This window comes from Rhipicephalus sanguineus, chromosome 6 (assembly GCF_013339695.2).
Source record: "Rhipicephalus sanguineus isolate Rsan-2018 chromosome 6, BIME_Rsan_1.4, whole genome shotgun sequence".
Lineage (NCBI taxonomy): Eukaryota > Metazoa > Arthropoda > Arachnida > Ixodida > Ixodidae > Rhipicephalus > Rhipicephalus sanguineus.
Genome location: NC_051181.1, coordinates 140,907,286 through 140,930,162, shown reverse-complemented (window position 1 = coordinate 140,930,162; position 22,877 = coordinate 140,907,286). Strand labels below are relative to the sequence as shown.

The 22,877-nt window shown below is 45.4% G+C and overlaps 1 protein-coding gene across 1 annotated transcript in view; it reads right to left on the bottom strand.

Annotated features, from left to right (window-relative positions):
• LOC119397606 (tubby-related protein 4) overlaps positions 1 to 22,877 on the bottom strand; it is a 167,294-nt gene that overhangs the window by 38,950 nt on the left and 105,467 nt on the right. Inside the window, exon 2 of the mRNA XM_037665030.2 lies at positions 1,544 to 1,837. Coding sequence (XP_037520958.1) covers positions 1,544 to 1,837 — 294 coding nt within the window. The remainder of the gene's footprint in view (positions 1 to 1,543; positions 1,838 to 22,877) is intronic.

The following is a 22,877-nucleotide window of genomic DNA, read 5'->3' as shown; positions in this document are numbered from 1 at the left end:
GCTCCGTCCTGCTGAATTAACATAAATTTAAAACCCAGTGGTAACTGCAACAATCATATTATTCAAACTCGATGTACAATCTTTACATTACTTTAAAGCGTAAGTATAGAATGTGCTTAAACTGAATAAATGTTTGACTCGTCGCTTCACGGAACTATATGGCAGTGCCAGTAAGGTTGTACAAACATCGTTACGATATTAATCTGACCTAACACTAGTAGTCAGGCTGGAACATCACCTCTAAAACGTGCTCGCGGACACGTTAAATCTTCATTGCCGCCGAACTGCGCAACCTTTGAAATGAAAACGGAGTGCTCTTATGCGACTAGTGAAACCTGCTCTCTGAGTTTTAATAAAGCCGATAGCTTGCTTTTTTTGAATAAGGGCCCAGACCCCGTACGCATAAAAACGTACGATTGAATTATTCCTGTGGGAAAATTTCAGCCAATCTCGACGCTGGACATCTCATTAGCGAAGGTGGTTGGCCAATAGTAGCAAGTTTCACTTACGAAATAAGAGCTTTGTCAATTCAGCCGCAAAATTCTAAAGGTCCACTTAAGAGAAAAACGATTTTACTCGTATCTGTAAATTGCGCTTTCGCAATATCAAACGCACACCTCTCGCCGCTGGAAGACACGTGGCAAACGAGAAAAAACGCAAGAACAAAACGCCGGTGGCGACGCCACATTGAAGTTCCCGCAATGACTCGTTGTGACGTCATATATTTTGAGGATGTCCACTACGGCCTACATACTTCTTAATTGGTAAAACTAGACTACACTGTCCCCTGTAGGCGTTGCAGAGTTCACGTAACAAGTTTCAGGAAATTTTGTTGAGCCAATGTAGCCAAAAAACGAAAAAAAAAACACATCGAAATCCGTGACACCACGCTGACATTAATGCGCAGTAATTTCGACGCGAAATATAACAATGAATCTTTAAACTTAAGTTTTTATTTTATTTACAAATCCATGATGTTGAAACGAAGGATAGTAGATTTTTCAAAGAATGATATATCCGTCTAAAATAATTCATTGTTTCACTCAAGTGTCCCTTTAACAGCACGACGCAGAAGACAAGAAAACACTGCGCAAGATATCCAGAGCGCTGGTCTTATACTGGATACTGGATACTGTTCTTAAAATCGTCCTGGTTAAGCGGTCGCTTGTAGGCGTGTAATGGACAGGCGTACATGTACTCTGATAGTACCTCCTTCCTTCTCCTTTGGTTGTCTTAATCCTTTAATCCTTTTTTCCCGGTGGAGGGCGGCAAATAGGACGCGCGTCTGGTTGACGTCCCTGCCTTAGCTTCCTTTTTTTCCTCATCCTGTGCCACGCTCTTCAAACTATGTTGATCATATAACCTACCACCCTGACTTCCTTTCGATGGAGTATGCAGCGCCTTGGAATAAAACATATCGCAACATTTACACAAACTTTGAACGTATAACAATATAACTTGAAGGAAAAGGGACGAACAGTCCCCTTTCCTTGCAAAAAAGAACGTCACGTAATTGAACGTCAAGTAATAGAAGGTCACGTGCCTGGTGGTCGTCGGGCGTCCAGATGCCGCAGAGCACGGCCGCGCGGTCAAGGTGCAGCGTGGATGACCAGTACCGCTGTCCGGCCACCGAGCCGACGAGCACGAATCCGTCGCGGTAGCAGATGAGCGCCATGCGGCCGTCGTGGCTCCAGGCGAAGTCGGTCACCTGGGTGTTGCGGTCGTTGATGAGCTCGATGGACCAGCGCCCTTCGTACTTGATCCACACGAAGATCACGCCGCTGCTGTCGCACGACGCTAGCTTCTGGTACGGCTCGTTCCACTTGACCAGCGTCACCTGAGAACAACGGGCAGGCACACTTGGTGAGTAACGGTGCTTCGTCACAGCGGGCTTGTTTACTAGACAAGTAATAATCACAAGGAAAGAACAGCAGTTGCTAGTTAGCGCTTATCGAACGTGTCTGATTTTCGTCCCCGTGTCTTCACGCGCTATTTATTATGAGTATGAATAACCAACGACTTCAACGCTACCTTGCTATGTTTTTTAGAGCCAGCAATACTTCTCCATCATAGTGTGTATGCTGATCAAGGCGAAAGCCTAATATGTCTCGTCAGTGCAAAAATTCGGCGTAATTGGCGTCAGAGCAAATAGTAAAAAAAGAGCAATAATGAAAGTCGGTAAATGTCACGTGATGCTCAAGCGAATAAATTAATTGCAATGCACCAAAAGCCACATGGCTTCAATGTTACATGACGACATTAATTAAATAATCTAGATGGCGCAAATCACCTGACTTTATGACGTGACGATGACGTCATAAACTTTGGGAGATGAACAGCGCAATAGTCCGACAACGTAAAAGTAATTTAGCGAGTGTCTCGTTACAACATAGGCTTGCGCCCTTGCCCTACTTATCATTGCCTAAAGGGATTGCCAATTATTAAACAGTCACGAACTACAGCACAGCCCATTCTTAGTTACACGTAGTTGTTTGCTAACTTGTTTGTTTTGTTTGCTGGCAGTACGCTGCTTTTCTTATCTTTACATTGAAGCCTACGTTAAGTTCTTAAAAAAAGGTATATTGTGTATAGGCTGATGAAGGTGCCGCTTCTCTGGTTACATGAGCTCGTTTTTGTCGAGCAGTACATATACACGTGAAGCCTCCTTTGCATAGAACTGCGGTTCTAATGAAACAGGAAACAAGTAAAATACGTCAGCGGCTTTTTGTTGCGCAAGTTTAGTTGAATACTCGGCCATTGACTATGCTGCTTTGTGCCCTATGCATTTAACAATAAGATGCAGGCGTTTAGCTATTACGTATAGTTATATGCTTCCCACGCATAAACAAAGGCATTCAGTTACTACTTCGGCACTTGTCCACGAAGTTCCCGGAAAAAGGCACCTCTGCTCTTGCCTTCATTCCGTAAGAAGGGCCCTGGGAACCTCCCTGTCTCTAAACACACTAACAAAAAGGCAACCACTGTTTCGGACGCATTAATGATTTGCACACGCACCGTAACAGTTAGATCAGGGAACGCATGAACTGGAAGAGAGGAGTTCTGCATACAGTGGCGGTGGCGATGAATGCGTGTCGTCCAAATCAGCGTAATCCAATTACTTAACCCAACTAAACCGTCAAGAGCGCTCGATAGGTAGTTGGCAATATGTTCGCTAGACACTCTAGTTAACGACAACCACACAAATGCACGATGCTCACAGTGTCTGCTCAACAGTTATTCGTTAAAACACTGAAGTTGGGAGCCAGCGGATGGCAATACACAGTGGAATAAATTTGTATGAACAGGGACAAAGACAGCGCAATGAAAGAAAGGCTGCAGAATCGACAGAACCTTACTTTGTCCCGACGAATGGTTCTTAATGAGTAGCTGTATAGGTTGACGAAGAATAACAGCGGGAAAATGCCTGTCATTGAACGGTAAGCATCCTAAACGCATCCTGCGTCGCCTCTTTTCGTTGTCCTAGAATCACACGCCCCCTGCCTCCCGTCCTTTACCGCACGTCACTACGGAGCTGCGGGAAAACGCGGCCACTGTGACGGTCGATAATACGCGGCCGACGCTGATGACGCCTAATTGTGCTTGCGGGAGAAAATAGCCTCGCGTTAACAGCGTGTCTGTGGGGTCTGTTCGTACATGCAGCACGCGCCGGCCAGCGCTAAGCGTTTTCCACTTCCGCCCGCGAAAGTTCTTGCGCTCTGCAACCGGCGCCGCCCTAACGAGAGTGACCGTCAACGCATGTCGTCGATGCGGTCGCTGTAGAGTCTTAATTATCTTCCTCCGCCCCGTGTGACGAGGGCAACGTGAACGACAAACCGAAAGCTGCTGGAACTTTGGAAATTAGTCCAATGATGGCAAGACCGTAAATTTGATTTACACTCAGTTGTGTTAATCAAAGAACGGTTAAATTGACATGCGTAATGCATGGCACGCACATAGGCTTATATCCACAGAACTTGAGGAACAGTTATGCGACGTCAGTCACCGATGAGTGAAAGGCATAAGTATCAGAGGATAACCCTGAAAGGCAAGAAAGAAAACCTAAGCGCTTCTTTCTTTCTTTCTTTCTTTCTTTCTTTCTTTCTTTCTTTCTTTCTTTCTTTCTTTCTTTCTTTCTTTCTTTCTTTCTTTCTTTCTTCTTTCTTTCTTTCTTTCTTTCTTTCTTTCTTTCTTTCTTTCTTTCTTTCTTTCTTTCTTCTTTCTTTTCTTTCTTTGCTGGCGTGTTCACAATAACAAATTACTGCAGGTATAATAGCAAACCATTACGGTACCTACAGGTCTCATACAGTAAAAAGAAAAAAAAAACGTGCTATTATTACGTAAAGCGGATAATTAGTGGCTGTGTAACGACATTGCATTTCGATGTGCGTTGTTATCCGCCGCATTACACTGCAAATTAGCTGCACGACAACAAAGACAGACACGCAAAACGCACATTAATTATTCAGAGTGGCACTTCGATTCCCCCCAGTGCAGTGAAAACCATTGAGAACTTGCTGAAACACACACATACAAAAACATATATAATTTTGTCATCTCGAGTCACAGAATACCGTCAGAAAGGTCAACATAAACAAGTCGCAAGGTCGTTCAGTGAATGAAGGGCGAGCAAAGAAATAAACTCATACTGGTTGAATCACGCAGGTGGCTGATGCAGGAGCCCCATCGCTTTATGCTAATCCGCGCAGTGTGAGACATTAAGGCACGCATCGAGTAAGCTGCTTAGTTGGCGGCTAACGTTCTATTCACTGTAGTCAAAAGCCAGTAAGCCGCTTTGATGACAGATGTTTTAAAAGCGTGCGTGTGCCCTTCCCTTTAAGAGACGTCTCGCCTTGTCACTTCTTCATGCCACCTGAAGTTACAAAACAGCAACAACATAACTGTGATATACAGTGCATTATAAGCGTGTCGACGTAGCATGTTTCGCGAACTTGATTACGCATGCATACATAGTACGTTATTTGCAACACGATGTTAAAATAGTTATGTTTGCTCTACGCCATGACTATGTAGATCAGTTCTGAGTGACGTCGCGCCGTAAATCTGTGAAGGCGTTATTGAACTTCTTGCGTGACCGTGGCCTGTTGGATAGGCTGTACTACTCCCGACCCACACTTTCATTTTTTTTTGCGCCCCTGCTATTCTCTCCTCTATTCCTTTTCCATATTTCTTTTCCTTTCTCCTCCCTTTAGTGTAAGGCGGTAAACAGGACTTTATAATTCTGGTTCACCTCCCTGCCTTTCCATCATTTTCTATCTACCTCTCTCTCTCTCCGAGTGTCTGAAATTTTTCCTCAGTATATTATTTAGTAATATTAATTCTGTCAGCTGGTAAGTGGCCGTCCCAGTTAATGTTCCTCACGTTTGTTCCATGCCCGCTCGACCACGCCCTTTTCAAGGCGTTTTCGAATGTCGTGGAGTAACTGAAAATGATATAAATCAGTGGGATTCGTGGTCTGCATACATTTCGCCTCACCGACTCCGCACCAGTTGACTTTCTCGTCCTTTCATTTGTTTGTTTTGTTCGTCAGAGTTCTTTTCGTTCGATCCCCGTAATTAGCTCGGTACGCCATGTGCCCCTGTGTATAATTTCAGCCACCGAACGAGAGGCGTCTCGCCCCGCGATTCCTAAGCGGGCCCATTCCGCTAACTACGTACAGCGCGTGACGCGCAAGCCGTTAGTGACCCGACCCGTTTCCGGAAAGAACATTCTACCGCTGGCTTGCCCCGGCTTCTGCATCTGAGTCACTTTTCACGCGTCATTGGTTCTACCACGTTTCTTCGTTTGTAGGCAGCGCTTGCCGTATTGTACCGCTGAGCATCTGACCTTCGCGCGTTAATTGGCGGACAGGTGGCGAGAGGAACAGAGAGAGATGAAAGAAGGGAAAGCTAGGCAGGCTAATCAAAACAAATATGGTTTGTTTTGATTGGAGAGATGTAAGTGCATAGAAAACTATCTGTACAGACTCTATCCGCAGTAATCTATGCGACCGCCCTCTCTGTATCGTACTCTGCCCTTAGACTCTGCTAATTCTGTGTACGCCCCACACCGCATATGTACGCAGTGCTTCTCATTATTCTTCTCTTTTCTTATTCTCTTATTCGTTCTATTTGCCCTTGCTTCTGTGTGTTTCTTCAATACTACTATCATGCTGATGAGACAGCCGGCTCTAACGTAGCCTACGTTCCCGCGTTCTTTTTTAAATTTTTTTCATATGTAAATAAAAAAAAGGTAAGAGAGATAACTTATGAAGAAGAAAGATTTAGCATGCTGAGCCTGATTGGCCACTCTTCGTTGGGAAAGGGAGAAATTAGCCTGAAAGATGAATAGAATATTCTCGTACCATGTGTTCCATTTAACGTTAGTCATGGCGAATAAAAAACAAAGACAAAAAAAAAACGGTAAAATATACAGTTTTCAGCCAGCTATCCTGTCGCATATTGCCGTCGCAGCGGCAATACATTATTAAACTCGGGTAGTCGTCAAAGAAACTGATTTTTGCAATTAAATGTCTGATCGTTTGGACCGTTGTAAATCTAAGGGTGAGACGATCTCTGCGAATGAGAGCTGTCATGCTATTTCTTCTTTTTTTTGCGTTAGCTTACTTCGCAATAATGTCTTAAAGTGCGCACAAGACGTTGCGATTATACAGCGCTCACAGTGTCTGAATGTCTGCCTCTACCCGTATCTCGCTGATGTTTCCTCAGATTGCCCACTGCAATGTTTTAAATTTTTTGCATAAATATCAAGGCTTACTGATTACATCTTGTAAGGCGCATCCACTTATGTTTTTTAGGGGCGAAGCTCCTTATAGGATCACCTGGTCGGTCGTCGCTCCATCCGGCGTGCCCCCGCCGTCGCGTCTCCCGTATCATTCAGTAGATGGCGCTGTCCCATAGAGATGCATGCAAACTGCAGTTGGGTGACGATATACTAGATGGCGCTGTCCCATAGAGATGTGTGAAATATGTGTGCAAAAAAAAGAAAAAAAAGAAGAAAAAGAGAAAAAAAAGAGAAAAAGGAAAAAAAAAAGCAGCGGCACCCTGCACGCTAGATGGCGTGCAGTAATCAAAGCTGCGTATCACTTTGATTACTGCTGAGCGAAACCACTGAACATTTCACGGTGTAACCATGATTGCTTCAGGAGCTTCGCCCAAGCTCTTCATCATTCACCCGTGAATATGCTGTAGTTTTTTTCGAAACGCCAGGCTTTAAAACCCCCCATGTGGGCAGCTACAATCAGCGCGTCAAGGTATAAAATAACGTGCGCGCATTAAACGTGATTTTTTCGTAACAACGCGCACCAATTTATTTACGCTTTGCAAAACAGCTTGACGTCGTTAAAGCTGTCGGTATAAAACAGGAACCACGACGTGGCGTTTCGCTATGCTTAGCCTTCGATTGAAACAGAATTATGACGCACGGCAGTGGCGAAGAACGCGGGTTCGCGTGCTCCCACTCGCTTGCGCAACCGATGGCGTGATCAGGCGCAAGTTTTACGGCGCGTACGGATTCTTTCGTAAGTATAGCATTGCGAGGCAAAATGTCCGCCGGAACTACACTAATGCTCAAGCGAGAGAGTTTACGTAGATATTTTCCTTGTGTGATTTGACCCGTGTACTCGCTGGATGTAGATATTGAGTTCTGGGTTGTCTTTTTTAAAATAACAGAACTACCAGGTGATTATGAGAAATATCGCATCTGGGGCGCCAGATGAGTTCTGAAACCCGGGGCTTTCGTAGCGTGCACGCAATAAGCTATTCACAAACGTTTTCCTGTGTTGCGCTTGTGTAGGAATGCGTCCGACATGGCCTGTATCGGACCGGGCACTTCAGGCTCAGCCGAGCAATGCCGCAACCTCTTCGTTATCGGCGCGGTACGAAAAGAATGTCCTTATTGTTTAACTCTGTGGCCTGTACGCGGTACTATGCATACCAGCAAAGATATTAGGCTTTCTATAATGAGGTTCTATGCACATACTGCGGAAAACTTAATCGCATTTACTGGGCTCAGTGCCATATCTATAGTTCCGATTACTGGCTATTCTATCAGGAGTTATTTCTTGCACTAGCCCCCCACCCCCATCCCACCTTCTCTATGTGTAGAGAATCGACCACAGCCCCGCCACGGTGTTCTAGTGGTTATGGCGCTCGACTGCTGACCCGAAGGTCGCAGGATCGAATCCCGGCCGCGGCGGCTGCATTCTCGATGGAGGCGAAAATGCTTGAGCCCGTGTGCTTAGGTTTAGGTGCACGTTAAAGAACCCCAGGTGGTCCAAAATTCCAGAGCCCTCCACTACGGCGTCCCTCATAATCATATCGTGGCGAGCATATCGGGCGAGCAGTCGTCGTTGTGAATGCGAACATGCCAACAGTCTTGAAACCATAAAAAAACACAGCAAACACAACCACAATTGCAAATACATTAACTGAGACCAACGGACAGTTCGACAGCTTAGCTCACTGGAGAGCTCTTATAATCACACAGATATATGTCTGCCCATGGAGAAAACTACAGAAAAAATTTGAATTAACGGAGTTTACACAGTGAACTCAGGGTTGTTCCTTCGTTACATTGCCTGAGGTGAAAATTGCAAGAGGATCCAGGGTTGGGTGAGTTGGTAAGCTTTCATTATTAAGTTATCAAATCTAGTTCTGAGCCAGCGCTCGTCCTGTGTTCCAAATTTTTTGAGCTCATTCTGCGCTGTATCTTTTTATAAGGGAACTTGCAGTCTTTACCTGCTGAGTGTTTTAACGTTCTAGGTGGCCCCTTGTGAAAGCACTTCTCTGAGCGTGTGTGTGTGCGCGTGTGCGTGCTTGCGTGCGTGCGTGTGTGTGCATGTGTGTGCACTGGTGGTTTTCACTCTCTCTTACCCCCTTATAGGAAACTAAATGTAGTCTAGTTAACCTCCCAGCCTTTCCTGTATTCTTTCTCCATCTCTCCATATTGCCTTCGATCAATTAATTCAATTAAAAACACCCACTGTATCCCCGCATTAATGTTATATATGGGTTAATCTTTCTGCAGCCAGGCTCCCTATATCCCTCTTTTTTTTTTTTCTTTATCTCTGCGCAAGAATGTGGGGCATTATCTCTTCAACGGCGCCAAACCGTTAACAACCCCGCAAGAGCGGCATAATTGGGAAATGCGTAAAGCGCTAAACGTTACACGAATTAATCAGATTAAAACCGGCGCGGTGGAAACTACGTAGATTGAAGGCTTAGTGATTAAAACGCGCCAAGTAATTTCCATCCTCGCCTTTTCTCTCCAGCCGACCGAAATTAAAGAAATTAAAGATATAAAAATGAAAAAAAAGAAACTTTTTTTTCTCGTTTGGATTGATGAGCAGGCTTCACCATCTTCCATCCATTCGCCGCGAGTGAAGCCTCTATAAAGCTTCGGCTCACTTCTTCCTAGCTGTCCCGCTTTATAAGCTCATTTAGCCGCGGCGAAGGCTTTTAAAGTAAAGGCAGCGAAATACGCAAGATTGAGCGAAACAGCCGTAGCCTGCTAAATGCTGTGAAATAAATTAAAGAAAGAAAGAGATCGCGGAGAAGCGAGCACTCGCGGGATGAAAGTGGGGGGAGAGTGTGCGAAGAGAACTGACCGGGTCACAGTAGTACGAGGCGAAGGTTGGCGGGAAAAAAGCTCGTGAATATTTGAAGGCGGAGGAGAGGCCCTCCGTGATCAGGGCGTCGCCGACGACGACGTGTCTTTGAGCCTCATCAGCTCGGGACACGCCCCCGCGTTCCATATTATACCACGAGCTTAACGGCTGCTTCCCGTATGTCTCCTCTCCCCAGTTCCACATCTCTCATGACCTGTCGCCATGTGAACACTCCTTTGTTCCTACGTGTAATGGCTGGCATCCCCACGTGCGACATGCAGGTTTCTGCCCCTGCCCGCGGCGAGTTGTCTTTTCGTTCCTTTAATTTCTTCACGCTTACATCATAATTAGTTCAATACAATTAAAAGAATACAACTAACGTCCCCTATACTTTCCTTGGCTTCGTTGACGAGCCCTTATATTTAAAAAAAGACGAGCCCTTATATTATCTTCTTTCGTTCATTCAGCTGTGACGAGATACTTGTAGTCCTTATTTCTGCCTGTTCGGGTGCTGTAATACACCGAGAGGCATGGGCGTAGGCAGAATTTGGTCTTGACGGGTGCAAACCCGTGTGTTGCATCGCGGCTGGGGAAGGGGGTGAGGGAATAGAGGGCTGGATGTGCGTTCATTTCCAGAACGATAAAGATTAACCGAAATGGTTCAGCGTATTGGAAAGGGATTGTATCTGTGCATTTCACACTGCTTAGTGGTCAATTTATGAGGCTTAACATCATAAAGCGACTCAGTCGATGAGAGACGCCGTGTAGTGAAGGGCTCCGGATAATTTAGGCCTCACGGGGTTCTTTAACGTGCGCTGAAATCGCGCAGCACACAGGCCGCTAGCGTTTCGCCTCCGTTCGAGTGTGACCGCCGCTGCGGGGATCGAACCGGCGTATTTCGTGTCAGCAGCTGGGCACCGTGACTACTGAGTCCCCGCGGCGGCTCTGTAAGATGTCGAAAGTCACGCGGCATATGCTGAATTGTTCCTTCATCGCCGCGCTGGTGAAATGTTCCATTTCCGCTATTCAAATTACCGAGGTCTGCGGGTTTTCGTGATAGACTTTCCAAACGCCGCATGCTGCCGCTGTACAATTAACGCCTTTTAATTTGTTCGCACTTGCATGAACCTCCCTTTGTTATTTCTAAACCCTTGGCCACAGAAATCAGCGAGCCAGCACTACATCTGGCTACCCTAACTGCCTTCCTAAACGTCATCTTCTCTCTCCTCAGATGTTAACAGAGTTTGGCGCCCGGCAATCGTCGATCTAATTTTGTCGGTGAAAGTCACGTTCGGTTAAGCCATTAGCAGGTTGGTGTTGGTACCAGTGCCATCAGCTACACATTCGCCACTTTACTGTATAATTCTCTCGCATACGTCCCAGCGTTACATTTTACGTCCGTATTTGTCACGGAGCGTTAACCTACAGAGCGTGTCGGTTGGCCCACTGACCCGTTAGGACACGTCCGATTCGTTTTCGTGTTATACCTAATTCTTTCTTTTTTTTTCTTATTTAGGGACCCTTAAACAGAAATAGAGAGAACTGTACTAGTGAATAGGTTGGGCTGCATTAGGCTTTAGCAATAAGAATGAAAAAAAAAACAGCAACTTTTAATGACAGAGGAGTCTTTATGAGCTAGAAAAGAGCAAAAAGCTAAAGAAAAGCAATGCAGCTTTGAAGTACTCGAGCCAGCGATCGAAACGCCATCATGTACCTTGCCCCAGTTACGTCTGCAAGTGTTTGCTGCATTGTGTTCCTGTGGAGCCAAACGCTGAACATCGAATGCTGTAACATCTATACATAAAAAAAAAATCGGACGCTGTTCCCCCCGCCCCCCAATCACCCGAAGTAATATCCTTGCTGCGCCCCTAGAGTAGGCAAGCACTTCGTGCAAAACTCCGCAAACATTTCCTCCTTATTCGCAATGCGGATTTGCTACCGCACTGCCGAGTAATTCGCGCAGAATTCGCAACGGCGATTTTCCCGGATTGACTGCACGGGGACTTCGGATTTGCCGCGACAGGGGACGGAAGCCGCAGGGGACAGGTAATGTTCACGTCGTCGCGGTGTTTTAATCAGGCACACTGCGGTGCACCGTAAACTGAAAGAGTATAAGAAAGAGGAAGAGCGAGATCAAAGGAAGAACAGAGAAGACAAAAAAAAAAGTAATAAGCAAACGCGGCGGTTGATTGCGCGTCCCCTTACAGCGTCCGGAGATTTTCCTCACTATTTTGGTGCCACAAGCGCGAACTAAGCTCTTTCGCAGTCAACGCTAAGCCTCGACCATCGCGTCGCAGAAACTACAGGCACATGCACTGAGACTAACGCCACGTTTTGCGTTTGATTCTCATCTCGCTGTTGGGCCTGTATAACGTAATACACGGAGAACGAGTCCTTGCACGACCTGCTGCTTGCTGCTGTTGCCGCTATTACACACTGCCGCTGCGCAAGTGGAGACGAGCTTTCGGCGCTCCGGTTCACGGGATCTCGTAATCCCGACGCGCTTAGCGGATTTGGACGCTCCGCCAGGACAGGACGCTCGGATGAGAATGGTCTTTGCTGCGCGCTTCACTTGGCAGCTCCGCCGACCAGCACAACCGGCGCTGTATCTACTGCGTGTACCTATTTCGCTATTGACCGAATGAAAGGAGTGAACGGCTGCCGGTTGCTGCTTGTTCTGAGCGACGTAGTCCGCAATAAAAGCGGATAACAAAGGATAGAGGAACGAGAGAGAAAGAGAGGGGGATGTAGCCCTGTTAGTGCAGACATGCTTGGTATTGACCGGATGAAAAAAGGCAATGGCCGCCGATGCCTTGCGCACTCTGAGAAAAGACTACAGCCATAGGCATGCGGAGAGCACGGGGAGGGGGGTCCGCTCTCTTTCTAGACATCAAAGGGGGGCTTCTGCCCATAGCTTTACTCAGCCAGAACTGTCCCGTCATTGTTTAAGGTGCGCAGTCATCACGATGTAGCTTTTTGCCGAAAATGGCGACAGAGAAGCACCTGTCGTTGTATTCCAAGAAGTACTTGCGTCCCACCTTCGCCTCTGAAAAGACTGGTGACCAAAGTCAGGCCGTTGTGAAAAGCAGGTCATCGCTTCATCTTCATTTTTGCATCCATTGCGATACTCGTTTTCTTTGGGACTAGATGAATAAGGGGGGCGCGGGGGGGGGGGGGAGGTCTGCGGTGAACCTTGCTTATGCCCCCCCCCCCCTTACACCACACCCCGCTGGAGAGAATCCTGAGCACGCCTATTTTTACAGCGGATTCGCCTGGGTGTAGCCTTCACGACCGCGCGGACAGCCCGAACGGTGAACGCTTCCAAGCGAATCGGAGTTTATCACATCTGTTTTGCGACTGCCCTTTCTACGTGTCCCAAAGGAAGACACTGGCTTCAACCATCGATGGCTTCAGCCATCGGAGCGAATTTGCCGAGTGAGACTTGTATATTGTCCGCAATGTTCGAGCAGGCAGCGTCAGCACGTGCTACAAGGGTAGTTATAGATTTAAGAGCGCTGGATTGGACAGCAGACCTTATGGAAACCACCGTTATATGCGCATCACCTCTTTCTGTCCCTATCATCATATTTCATCACCCTTTTCTCCCTTTCCTTTTTTTTTTCCTGATTACAGTAGCAGGATAGAGCATACTAACACAGGCCGATCTCTCTGCCTTCAAATAAATTCTCTCCCTCTCTACGGTCTGCAGCAAAACCGTATAACCATAGGAGAAAGAACGGTTCGTAGGTTCGAAGCCCACGTTGAAGTACATCCACAAACGCGAAGCGTTGCTGAACCGTACGCGATAAAATAATTGTCTGGGTAATCGCATTTCCAACTACATAGGTTTGTTGCATCACATACTTCGTAATAAGCGCCATCAATGTCAGGCGCTTAGAAAGAAGAGATGTTTGAGCAACTCCGCTAAAACGTGTCGCAAGTTAGACGGGCCCTTTTTGTGTTGAGCGATGACCATATTTGTAAGCATTATTGCGTCATGGCAAGCAAGTTAGCTTTGCGCACCTATCAGCTATGCTTCTTGCTGAACTATCGCGACATGGCAAAAGAAAAAAAAAAAGCGATGAGGAAGAAAGGTCAGGGTGCCAATGCTTACAGAATATTTCACTACGCAGGTTGCGGCAGCCGCTGGAATGGGTGGAATACCGAGCTACGTAAACAAAAACGTTGTATATAAAGTTTTACGAAAAAAAAGTGGCTGCGTTGAAAGGCGTCTATACGTGCAAAAATGTTACCGGGCGTCCAACGTTGTCCCGCCCCTTTGCCCTTTATCAGCGTGGGCGCTTGCCTAAACTTTTGCATGTTTAAACGGCTGCATGAAAATTTCAGTAAGCGTTGCCATCGCGCCGAGCGGATAGAATGCGCTTGCTTCACTTTGCGTTAAGGGCACAGGGTGGAGCGCACCTGCGCGCGTGCGTTTCGTATCGGGTCACGCCACTTTTGCGAAATGATAGGTTTTGATAGGTTTTGAAAGGGAGCTGGTAACGAGGTGCCGTGGGCTATGCTTCTTACTTATTTACCCCGTGGAGAGATTGCCGGCTACTTTGCAAGCTTATGTGGTTTTGCTGCACCGGTCTTTCTTGCTTTGTTTACGAGTGTTCGACTCTTATTATTTTGTAGCTATATTGGTTGAAGAAGGAAAGAAGGAAGTATCCATCCATCCATCCATCCGTCCATCCGTCCATCCATCCATCCATCCATCCATCCATCCATGGAGGCGAAAGCCAACTTTTTTTTCTTCTCAGTCGGATTTATTGATACGACACACACACACACACACACACACACACACACACACACACACACACACACACACACACACACACACACACACACACACACACACACACACACACACCTCACCCCTTGAAAGCTTTATGCACCGAACGTGGTCTTGCAGTGCCTCCGAGATCGGCCTACCGTTGACCAAGTGACGATGTCATATGACGACGCCATCATGTGACGTCACCAAATGCGACGTCATAGTGACGTCATGATGACGCCATATTGACACTTCATCACGTGATGATAATTTTTTGCACCACTCGTGTGAACACCGAGAGTAACTTTTCGCGTTTGATGAGGCGTCTAAGGCTTCCGCCTTAATAATAAACCACGTATAATGCATGGAGGTTTAGGCAAACGGGTAAGGGTAGACATTAACCTAGAGAAAGATGCAGTTCCATATAGACTGGTGAAGTGAACAGGTACAGGATTGTCAAGGAACAGGTAAAGAACAATGAATGAGACGCCCGAAAGAGGTGCGGATCTATCTATCTATCTATCTATCTATCTATCTATCTATCTATCTATCTATCTATCTATCTATCTATCTATCTATCTATCTATCTATCTATCTATCTATCTATCTATCTATCTATCTATCTATCTATCTATCTATCTATCTATCTATCTATCTATCTATCTATCTATCTATCTATCTATCTATCTATCTATCTATCTATCTATCTATCTATCTATCTATCTATCTATCTATCTATCTATCTATCTATCTATCTATCTATCTATCTATCTATCTATCTATCTATCTATCTATCTATCTATCTATCTATCTATCTATCTATCTATCTATCTATCTATCTATCTATCTATCTATCTATCTATCTATCTATCTATCTATCTATCTATCTATCTATCTATCTATCTATCTATCTATCTATCTATCGCTTGGTTGAAGCAATTGATCTTAGTACCTACGCGTGTAAGTTTTCCGAGAACAGCTCAACATAGAAAGGCTATATTTGGTACCCATTACAAATGCTGCGTTCGCTGTGCGCAAGCTATTAATGCAGGCGAAACTCGCTGCAAAACAACCTCTTTTCGAAAGAGCCGTTCAATCAAAGTTGTTAGAAAAGGAAAGGCTGGAAATAAGCTGGCCTTATAACGGCCCTCTTCTGTCGTCCATGATGTATAACAGCGCGTACTACACAAATAACAAAAAAAGGAGCGACGAACGAAGACCAACTAACCCGGTCGCGTACCTCTTCTGCCGCGCAGCTCGTGTTACTGCATACGTTGTCAAAACGTAATACCTAGTCTCAATTCTCCTCTCATTCGCTCGCACGAAACGCGTGACAGAGCGCGGCACACACACTGCGTTTCATTTTCACTCGTTCCGGCTGCTTGAGCTTTGACAGCATTCGCGAGAAGGCGCTTGCAAACGCGCAAGAGCGACGGAAGATAAAACGGTGCGGCGTGTAAGAAGGGTCTAGGTTAGTAATGCACGCAAGAGATAGGTAGTCTCGTATTGGCGTCACGAGAAAATAAAAGTCGAAGCGACAAATCCGATGCACCGAACTAACCACTCGTACTTGTATACCGCGCTGAAAGACAGCCTCGACGCACGGGCACTTTAACAGGCTCGACGTTCCTCTTGAGCGGGCTTCAACGCTGAGCAAATTCTGAGAGGTGGAGACGCAAAAATTGTAAGCGAATCTGCGAGGGCTCTCTTAAAGCCTCGTTCCAGAGATAAAACACCAAAACTAGTGAAAAAGAAACGATGTAGGCATAGAAAAAAAACATACATTTTGCAAACCTGGAAAAAGGACGGACGTTCTTTTTGATGTGCGCATTTGTTTTCTCATCTGTGTTGACATTGTGTGGCAAGCAGCGGTCGCATCTGCAGTTCGCGCAAGAAAAACAAGGAGAAAGTGGAAATCTCAAATTTAGCTATGCAGTTCGATGCAGCAGCGTTACAACCTATGAGCTTGGGCCTCAATATCCCAGCGTTATATTGAACATAATGGATACTCGCTTTGCGAATTCGATTCTGGCAAGATTTCGGAGACGTATCTTTCGAAGCCTTTGTTTGTACGACACCGCTCATGTGACTGTCCACTGCGCAGTTTTTATGAGGCTACATAGAAAAACTGCGCTGGTTGTTATACAGGATAACGTTTACGCATTTGTACGACAAACTATAGTTTCGAAGATTAGAGACTTCGATCAGAGACCGCTTTGAAGAAATTAGATTACATGCTTTTTTTTGCGTAACCGAAGATTGTGGTGTTTTGACTAAGTACATCTTGGTTTCAAGCGTGTATTGAAAGACGGTCGGTGTGCCCAGTAAGGGAGCCACGCTCATGCTTCTAATATTATATTGTTCCTCGAAACTTATATGCCGTATAGTTGACTTAATGCCTTCGATGCAAAGACCGTCTCGTATCATTAAAATAAAGGCAGTATAGATTGAGAAATACGCTACGCTGTTGTTGCAATCACAAATACTAACAATCTCTTTTTAAAAAAATGGTCTTTCGCCTCCTCATATATTCACCTTTTTGTCGCTGTGTAGTACTCACACCAGCTACAGCACAGTGTGCTTAACATCTCGGATAATAGAAAGTTGTACAACGCACACAATGCCTATACGACGGCGAACTACGCGCATGTTTATTGCGACATTGGCCGCACAATGAACTGTGCACAATGGTCCCATAATTGCGAAATAGATTGACGTCATAGCCTGGTATTCATTTAAGCAATCGGCAGCCGGAACAAAAGCAAAAGAAGGATGCTGTTAGAAATGAAGGAACTGAACCAGTGAACTCACATGCGCGTCAATTCGCGAAGCCATAAACAGCAAACGGAATAGGAGCATACTACGCGCCATGACATGTATCCACGTGTTTTCTTCTGTTTGTAACGCTCTGACTGTAAGTCATTAACACGCTTTGTCCCTTTCTATAGGCGTTCCTTTGTTTGGTGCGTCAGTACGCATTGAGTAACGATGCATTCCCCGTTGCACGTATGTTGCGCAATGCTCGACTTTGAGGACCCATTCGATCCGTTTGATCGCAACCTCTTGCTCCAGGAAATTCGCAGCAGTATGTGACAGTCAATGCACCAAAAAGAGAGAACGTAAACGCGCTGAAAGACTGCGCACAATTTTGTTTCGTCTGAAAAGATAGAGTACCTGAGTTGTTCGAAGCGTTTAGTTACGTAATTTATTTCTTGTGTTTATTTATCCAGCTGTTATGGATCCAGTCTATTCCAAACGCCGAATAGACCGGTCTTGTAAATCTGATGAAGTCATAAAGTAGAAATCAGAAATTTTAAAGAAAACCACTTTGGCTGCTGAATGAGCGTATGATCGCTGAAGGCCGTTACGTCAGCCCCAGCTGCCTAAAAAAAAAAGAAAACAGGCAGAGACATTTCCTCACAATTCTCATACTCTTTTTCGGTATTGCGACATCTGACGTCGATTTCAACGACGGTACAGTAGGCCTATTACTTGGCTCGCAGAGCCTCGAAAGTCACTCTCATTTCAACCATTTCTTTCATCGATAGAATGTGATACGAAAACCCAAGGTCGGGAAGATGAAAGGAAACGATCTGCTCCCGGCGTTGTGAAATGCAGCTTCGAAGAGTTGAAGCTATTGTTACGAAAGAATTACACACACACACACACACACACACACACACACACACACACACATATATATATATATATATATATATATATATATATATATATATATATATATATATATATATATATATATATATATATATATTCTGGAAAGGCTCCTCTAGCCCTCAAGGGTTCTTCTGCCGCCTCTATCCGATCTATGGCACCCGCGGGAGTCGGCAAGTGATCGGGGTCATCCTCACGAGAGGATTTGATCTTTGCAGCCACGATTGGCGGTAACTCTTCAGCGCCCGAGCAAATACCTCGGCCTTTGCCATTTCCCCACCGAGTACAGGCCTGCAATGTTATTTTAAGGCGAAATCCTTAGAAGCCTCATAAACGCGAAAAGCGAATGTCGGCGTCGGCGGCGTCTGCGTCAACACGAGTGAAGCAAGAAAATCAGCATCACGTGATGACGTCCCCCACGTCACATAAAGGGACGTTGTATGATGACGTCAACGCATGGCATCGTCGCTTGGTCAAAGGTGGGCCGATCCCGGAGGCACTGAAAAACCGCGTGAGGTGCGGGAAGCTTCCAAAGCCTGCAATCCCGGAGGCAGTGCAAAACGACGTTGGGTGCAGAAAGGTTTCGGGGGTGGGTCAATACAATCGGCTGAGCAGAAAATGAAAAAGACGGCCTTCGCCTTCGAGTCGTCTTAAGCAAGTACATATGACCGTGTGACTTCATTCCGCGAGATATGATAACTGCTTGAGTTTTACGCGCCAAAACCAGGATATGATAATGAGGCACACCATGATGGGGAACTGCGGATTCATTTCGACCAGCTGGGATTCCTTAACATGCGCCTAAATCTAAGTACACGGACGTTCTTGCTTTTGCCCTCATAGAAATGCGGTCACCGCGCTCGAGTTGAGCAGCTCGACAACTTACCTGCTAAGCCAGCACGGCAGGTGTTTTGCGAGGTGTAGTAGACAAACCCGTACACTAATTGCGCGGTTTTCACCATCGTTGGAAAATAGAACCCGCAAGGTCCAATTTAAGAGAAGTTACAAGCTTCTCCCTATTGTTTCTCTGCATCGAAGAACGAGGTTAGGTGACGACGTGAAGACACGGTGTCGACCACATAAGTGACGTAATGTGACAACTTCGTGACATGCATTCTGATAATGAGATAACACGTGGCCCGTCGCAGGCAGCACACATTTATCCTAAAATATCAGTGAGAAAGCGGCGCGTACATTCTGCGCTTAATTTGCCGCTGCAGAAACACTTTCGGATGGTGCATGCATTCTAACATTGTTCACCTGACGCATTTGTCATGGGCTTGCTAAAAATAGAATTATTCACGTTAAGACAACATAGGCGGGACTCTGACGCGCGCATGCTTTTTTGTTTCAGCAAATGATACGTTGTCTCAACATATGCCCGTTTTTAGTACTGTAGCATGGTGTCTGTCGGTGCTGCCGCCATTCCGGCCATCAATATCTGGGATGAAACGCCTTAACATCAGCTAGGCACGGTTCGGAGAATTTACGTGTTTCTACGCTTCTTTCTCTTTCAGATATGATAGGAGAAAACTGAAGACGATGGCGATCGTGTCACGTGGCTCACAGAAAAAGGCTGGAGCGCAATGGAAAGATGCTATAATATACGCAATACCACGGCTTCAAATGTCACTACGAGCTACAATTGGACACCAGGATTGAAATATGGCATTACGGAAGCACTCGGCCATCTATTCTGATGGAAGTATAATAAAAGCATCACCTTAGCCATGAGGGACGCGTTCTATAAACAGAAGGGACTTGATCGTTGAAGAAAGAAAGAAAGAAAGAAAGAAAGAAAGAAAGAAAGAAAGAAAGAAAGAAAGAAAGAAAGAAAGAAAGAAAGAAAGAAAGAAAGAAAGAAAGAAGAAAGAAGAAAGAAAGAAAGAAAGAAAGAAAGAAAGAAAGAAAGAAAGACGTTGAGAGGCAGCGGCAACGTGTGAAAAACGACTTCCGCGTCGACAAGCCCGATGCGGAAGTATAAATCGAACTGAAGGACAAACGCACGCTGAAACAAAACACCTTCATAAATGATAAGCTGGTGTAAACACTGGTATGAACAGCAAAGCGTGAGACGAAAACACTTGGAGCCATACGACGAAATTTGAAGAACTAGAACTGCAAAAAAAATTAAAAAAAGAATGATATGAACGTTTACCCACGGAAGACGCCGAGAAATTCGTTTGTTGATGTATTCGGCCTTAGAGGCCCACGCGCGTACGTGTATGGATCAAACGCGCCGCTTTGAGAGACGAGCCGCTGGCGAGTGATAAAACTACTTCAGTTACGCGACGATTCGAAGAGGCGACAGGTTCCCGGCGAGTGGGAGCATGCGAAATTATTGTTGAAAAATGGGTTTCCGGTTCCGTTATGCGAGATCTTGATGACAGAGACGATGCTACCAAAGAGGAAACGTGTCTTTAGTATCGGATTTCTTTCGTTGCGAGTTTCCGCTTACAACTCCAGCGCAACGCCTGTGTGGCAGCAGCATATGCTTATGATAGGGGCAATGCTGGATATCTGATATTCATGTAACGCTCGCGATTCAAATAGTCAAGTATTGTGACATGCAACGCTAGCGCTTATCAGTACGTTGCTTTAGATTTGTTTTAGGTTGTTTAACGTCCCAAGGTGACCCAGGGACGGATGCGCCGAGGTGAAGGGCTCTGGATAATTTCGACCACCTGAAGTTCTTTAACGTGCACTGACATAGCGAAGTAGACGGGCCTCTAGCTTTTTATCTCCATCGAAATCCGACCGATGCGGCCGGAGTCGAACACGCATCCTTCGGGTCAACAGACAGGTATCTTAACCACTATGCCACCATGGCGGCCTCCGATTACTTATCAGACGACTCCAAACTTACAGAGCTGCATCCTCTACGTTGGGCTACCTTGGACACTTCTGACGACACCGGTATTTAAAGTAAGAAAAAAATCATATTGGTGGCAAATATTTCGCGTTAGGGTTTGTGCTTACGATGGAACATGATTGGTAGAATCGTAACGGGCATTTACTCTCCGTTCTCGGCGATAGTTTTCAGAATACGTTTATAAATGTCTTATGCTTAAGGCTGTTCCCGTTGTAGTACAACAGATACCGAAACCATACTCTGTGAAAATTAACGCTTAATGAGTTTGCGGCGAGTGTCGTGATAGAAAAGATATCTCAGTATTTAATTGGTTTTGTGTTTCATAAATGTGCAGAGCAATGCAATTCCTTCTTCTTTTTCTGTTAGTTTTCTTTTTACTCGCGAATAGTTAAGTTGCCACAAGACAGCGTTGCCAAACGATGTCATGTGGGAATTTCTACCACTGTCCTTACGTCCGCTAAAGTCATATCGGACGGGTGTTTTTTGGTTATCGCTCAAGTTTACCCAGAATCGGCTTCGAGATAATCAAACAGCAAAATCGTGCATTTGACGCACTAAAGTAATTCTAGCAATAGGCAAATATTGTAGATAATTATTAGAGCAGTTCACGACGCAGCTTGTGGTGTCTATGAAGCAACTCTTTATATCTCGTTGCAACCAGTGTATCAACCTTGTGTGTAGATTGTACAATGGAATGTAGATTGAAGACAATGGAATGAAGACAATGTAGATTGTACAAGGGAATTCAAGCGACCTCAGCTGAGTGCCATATTGCAAACTTTGTTTTTCATTGACAATAGTCAAGTTTGTACTTTATTTTAACTAAGCGCTTGTGCGTTTCAATTTCTTTTTTTCTTTTATCTAGTTTGTTTGTCTCGTTCGCTCGTTTGAGGCCGGCGTATCGTTGCTATGCATTGTTAGCCTAAAATGGAATGAGCGGCAGGCGTGACAAATTGTTTCAACCTCACCTAAACACATTTAATAACAAAATAAATTACTATACTTTCACGAGATTTGAAGAAATTGAAATAAACCAATCCAGCTTCAGAGTTCACTTTTCCTCGGTATAACTTTTGACGTCACTAAGAAGACGCCCACTCGCATACTCTAGTATGAACCCGGAAACGAATGTAGTTTCTGCTCGAAGTTCCTTCCTGCTTAAGAAGCACCGCACCGTCCTCGCTGTCGTGTCCTTAACTGAGTTTAGGAAGTGAGAAAACGCAATTACACGGCAAAGAAAAGCAAGATCACCACGCATTTCGAACAGCCTGTAACAAGGTTTCACACCCGTCCTCTTCGCTTTCTTTTCGAGATCCGTCTTTGTCAGCAATGAGCAACGAGGCCTACTTCCAGTGAGGACACAAACCGAATTGCGCACATTATAAGAGCAGGAAGCCGTTTAGTGGCAACGAGGACGGAATGCCGCGGCCAACTTTAGTTCGATCACGTCCGTGCATGCTCCTTACTTACTGCAAGACTCGGATAACAGGCCCTCGCCAAACTAGAGGAGAATGAGTTTAGTTGTGGGATCGCTGTGCCAGAGAGGCCAAAGAAGAAACAAGGAAATCATTTTGTCCAAATGAAAGGTTCTGCGTGCGATCTCTCTCTGTTGAATGTAAACGGATGGAGCGTCATGATTTCGAGATTCTCGAAACGTGGGGTCGTACCAGTCACCACCATGCGAATAGGGATAGCGATGTTCGTATATACCGCTAAGATTTACCAGCGCTGCATCGCAGAGAGTGAGAGAGAGAGAGAAATATAGAAACGAAGGGTAAATACAGGGATGTTAACCAAGCTTTGGCACGGTTGACTACCCTAGACGAGGGGACGCCAATGCGCAAGCTGGCTAAATCTATAGAAAGAAAGAGCAAGGATGGAGGGGGTAGGTATATCAAGCGAACGAGCGTTCGGGGAAAGCCATC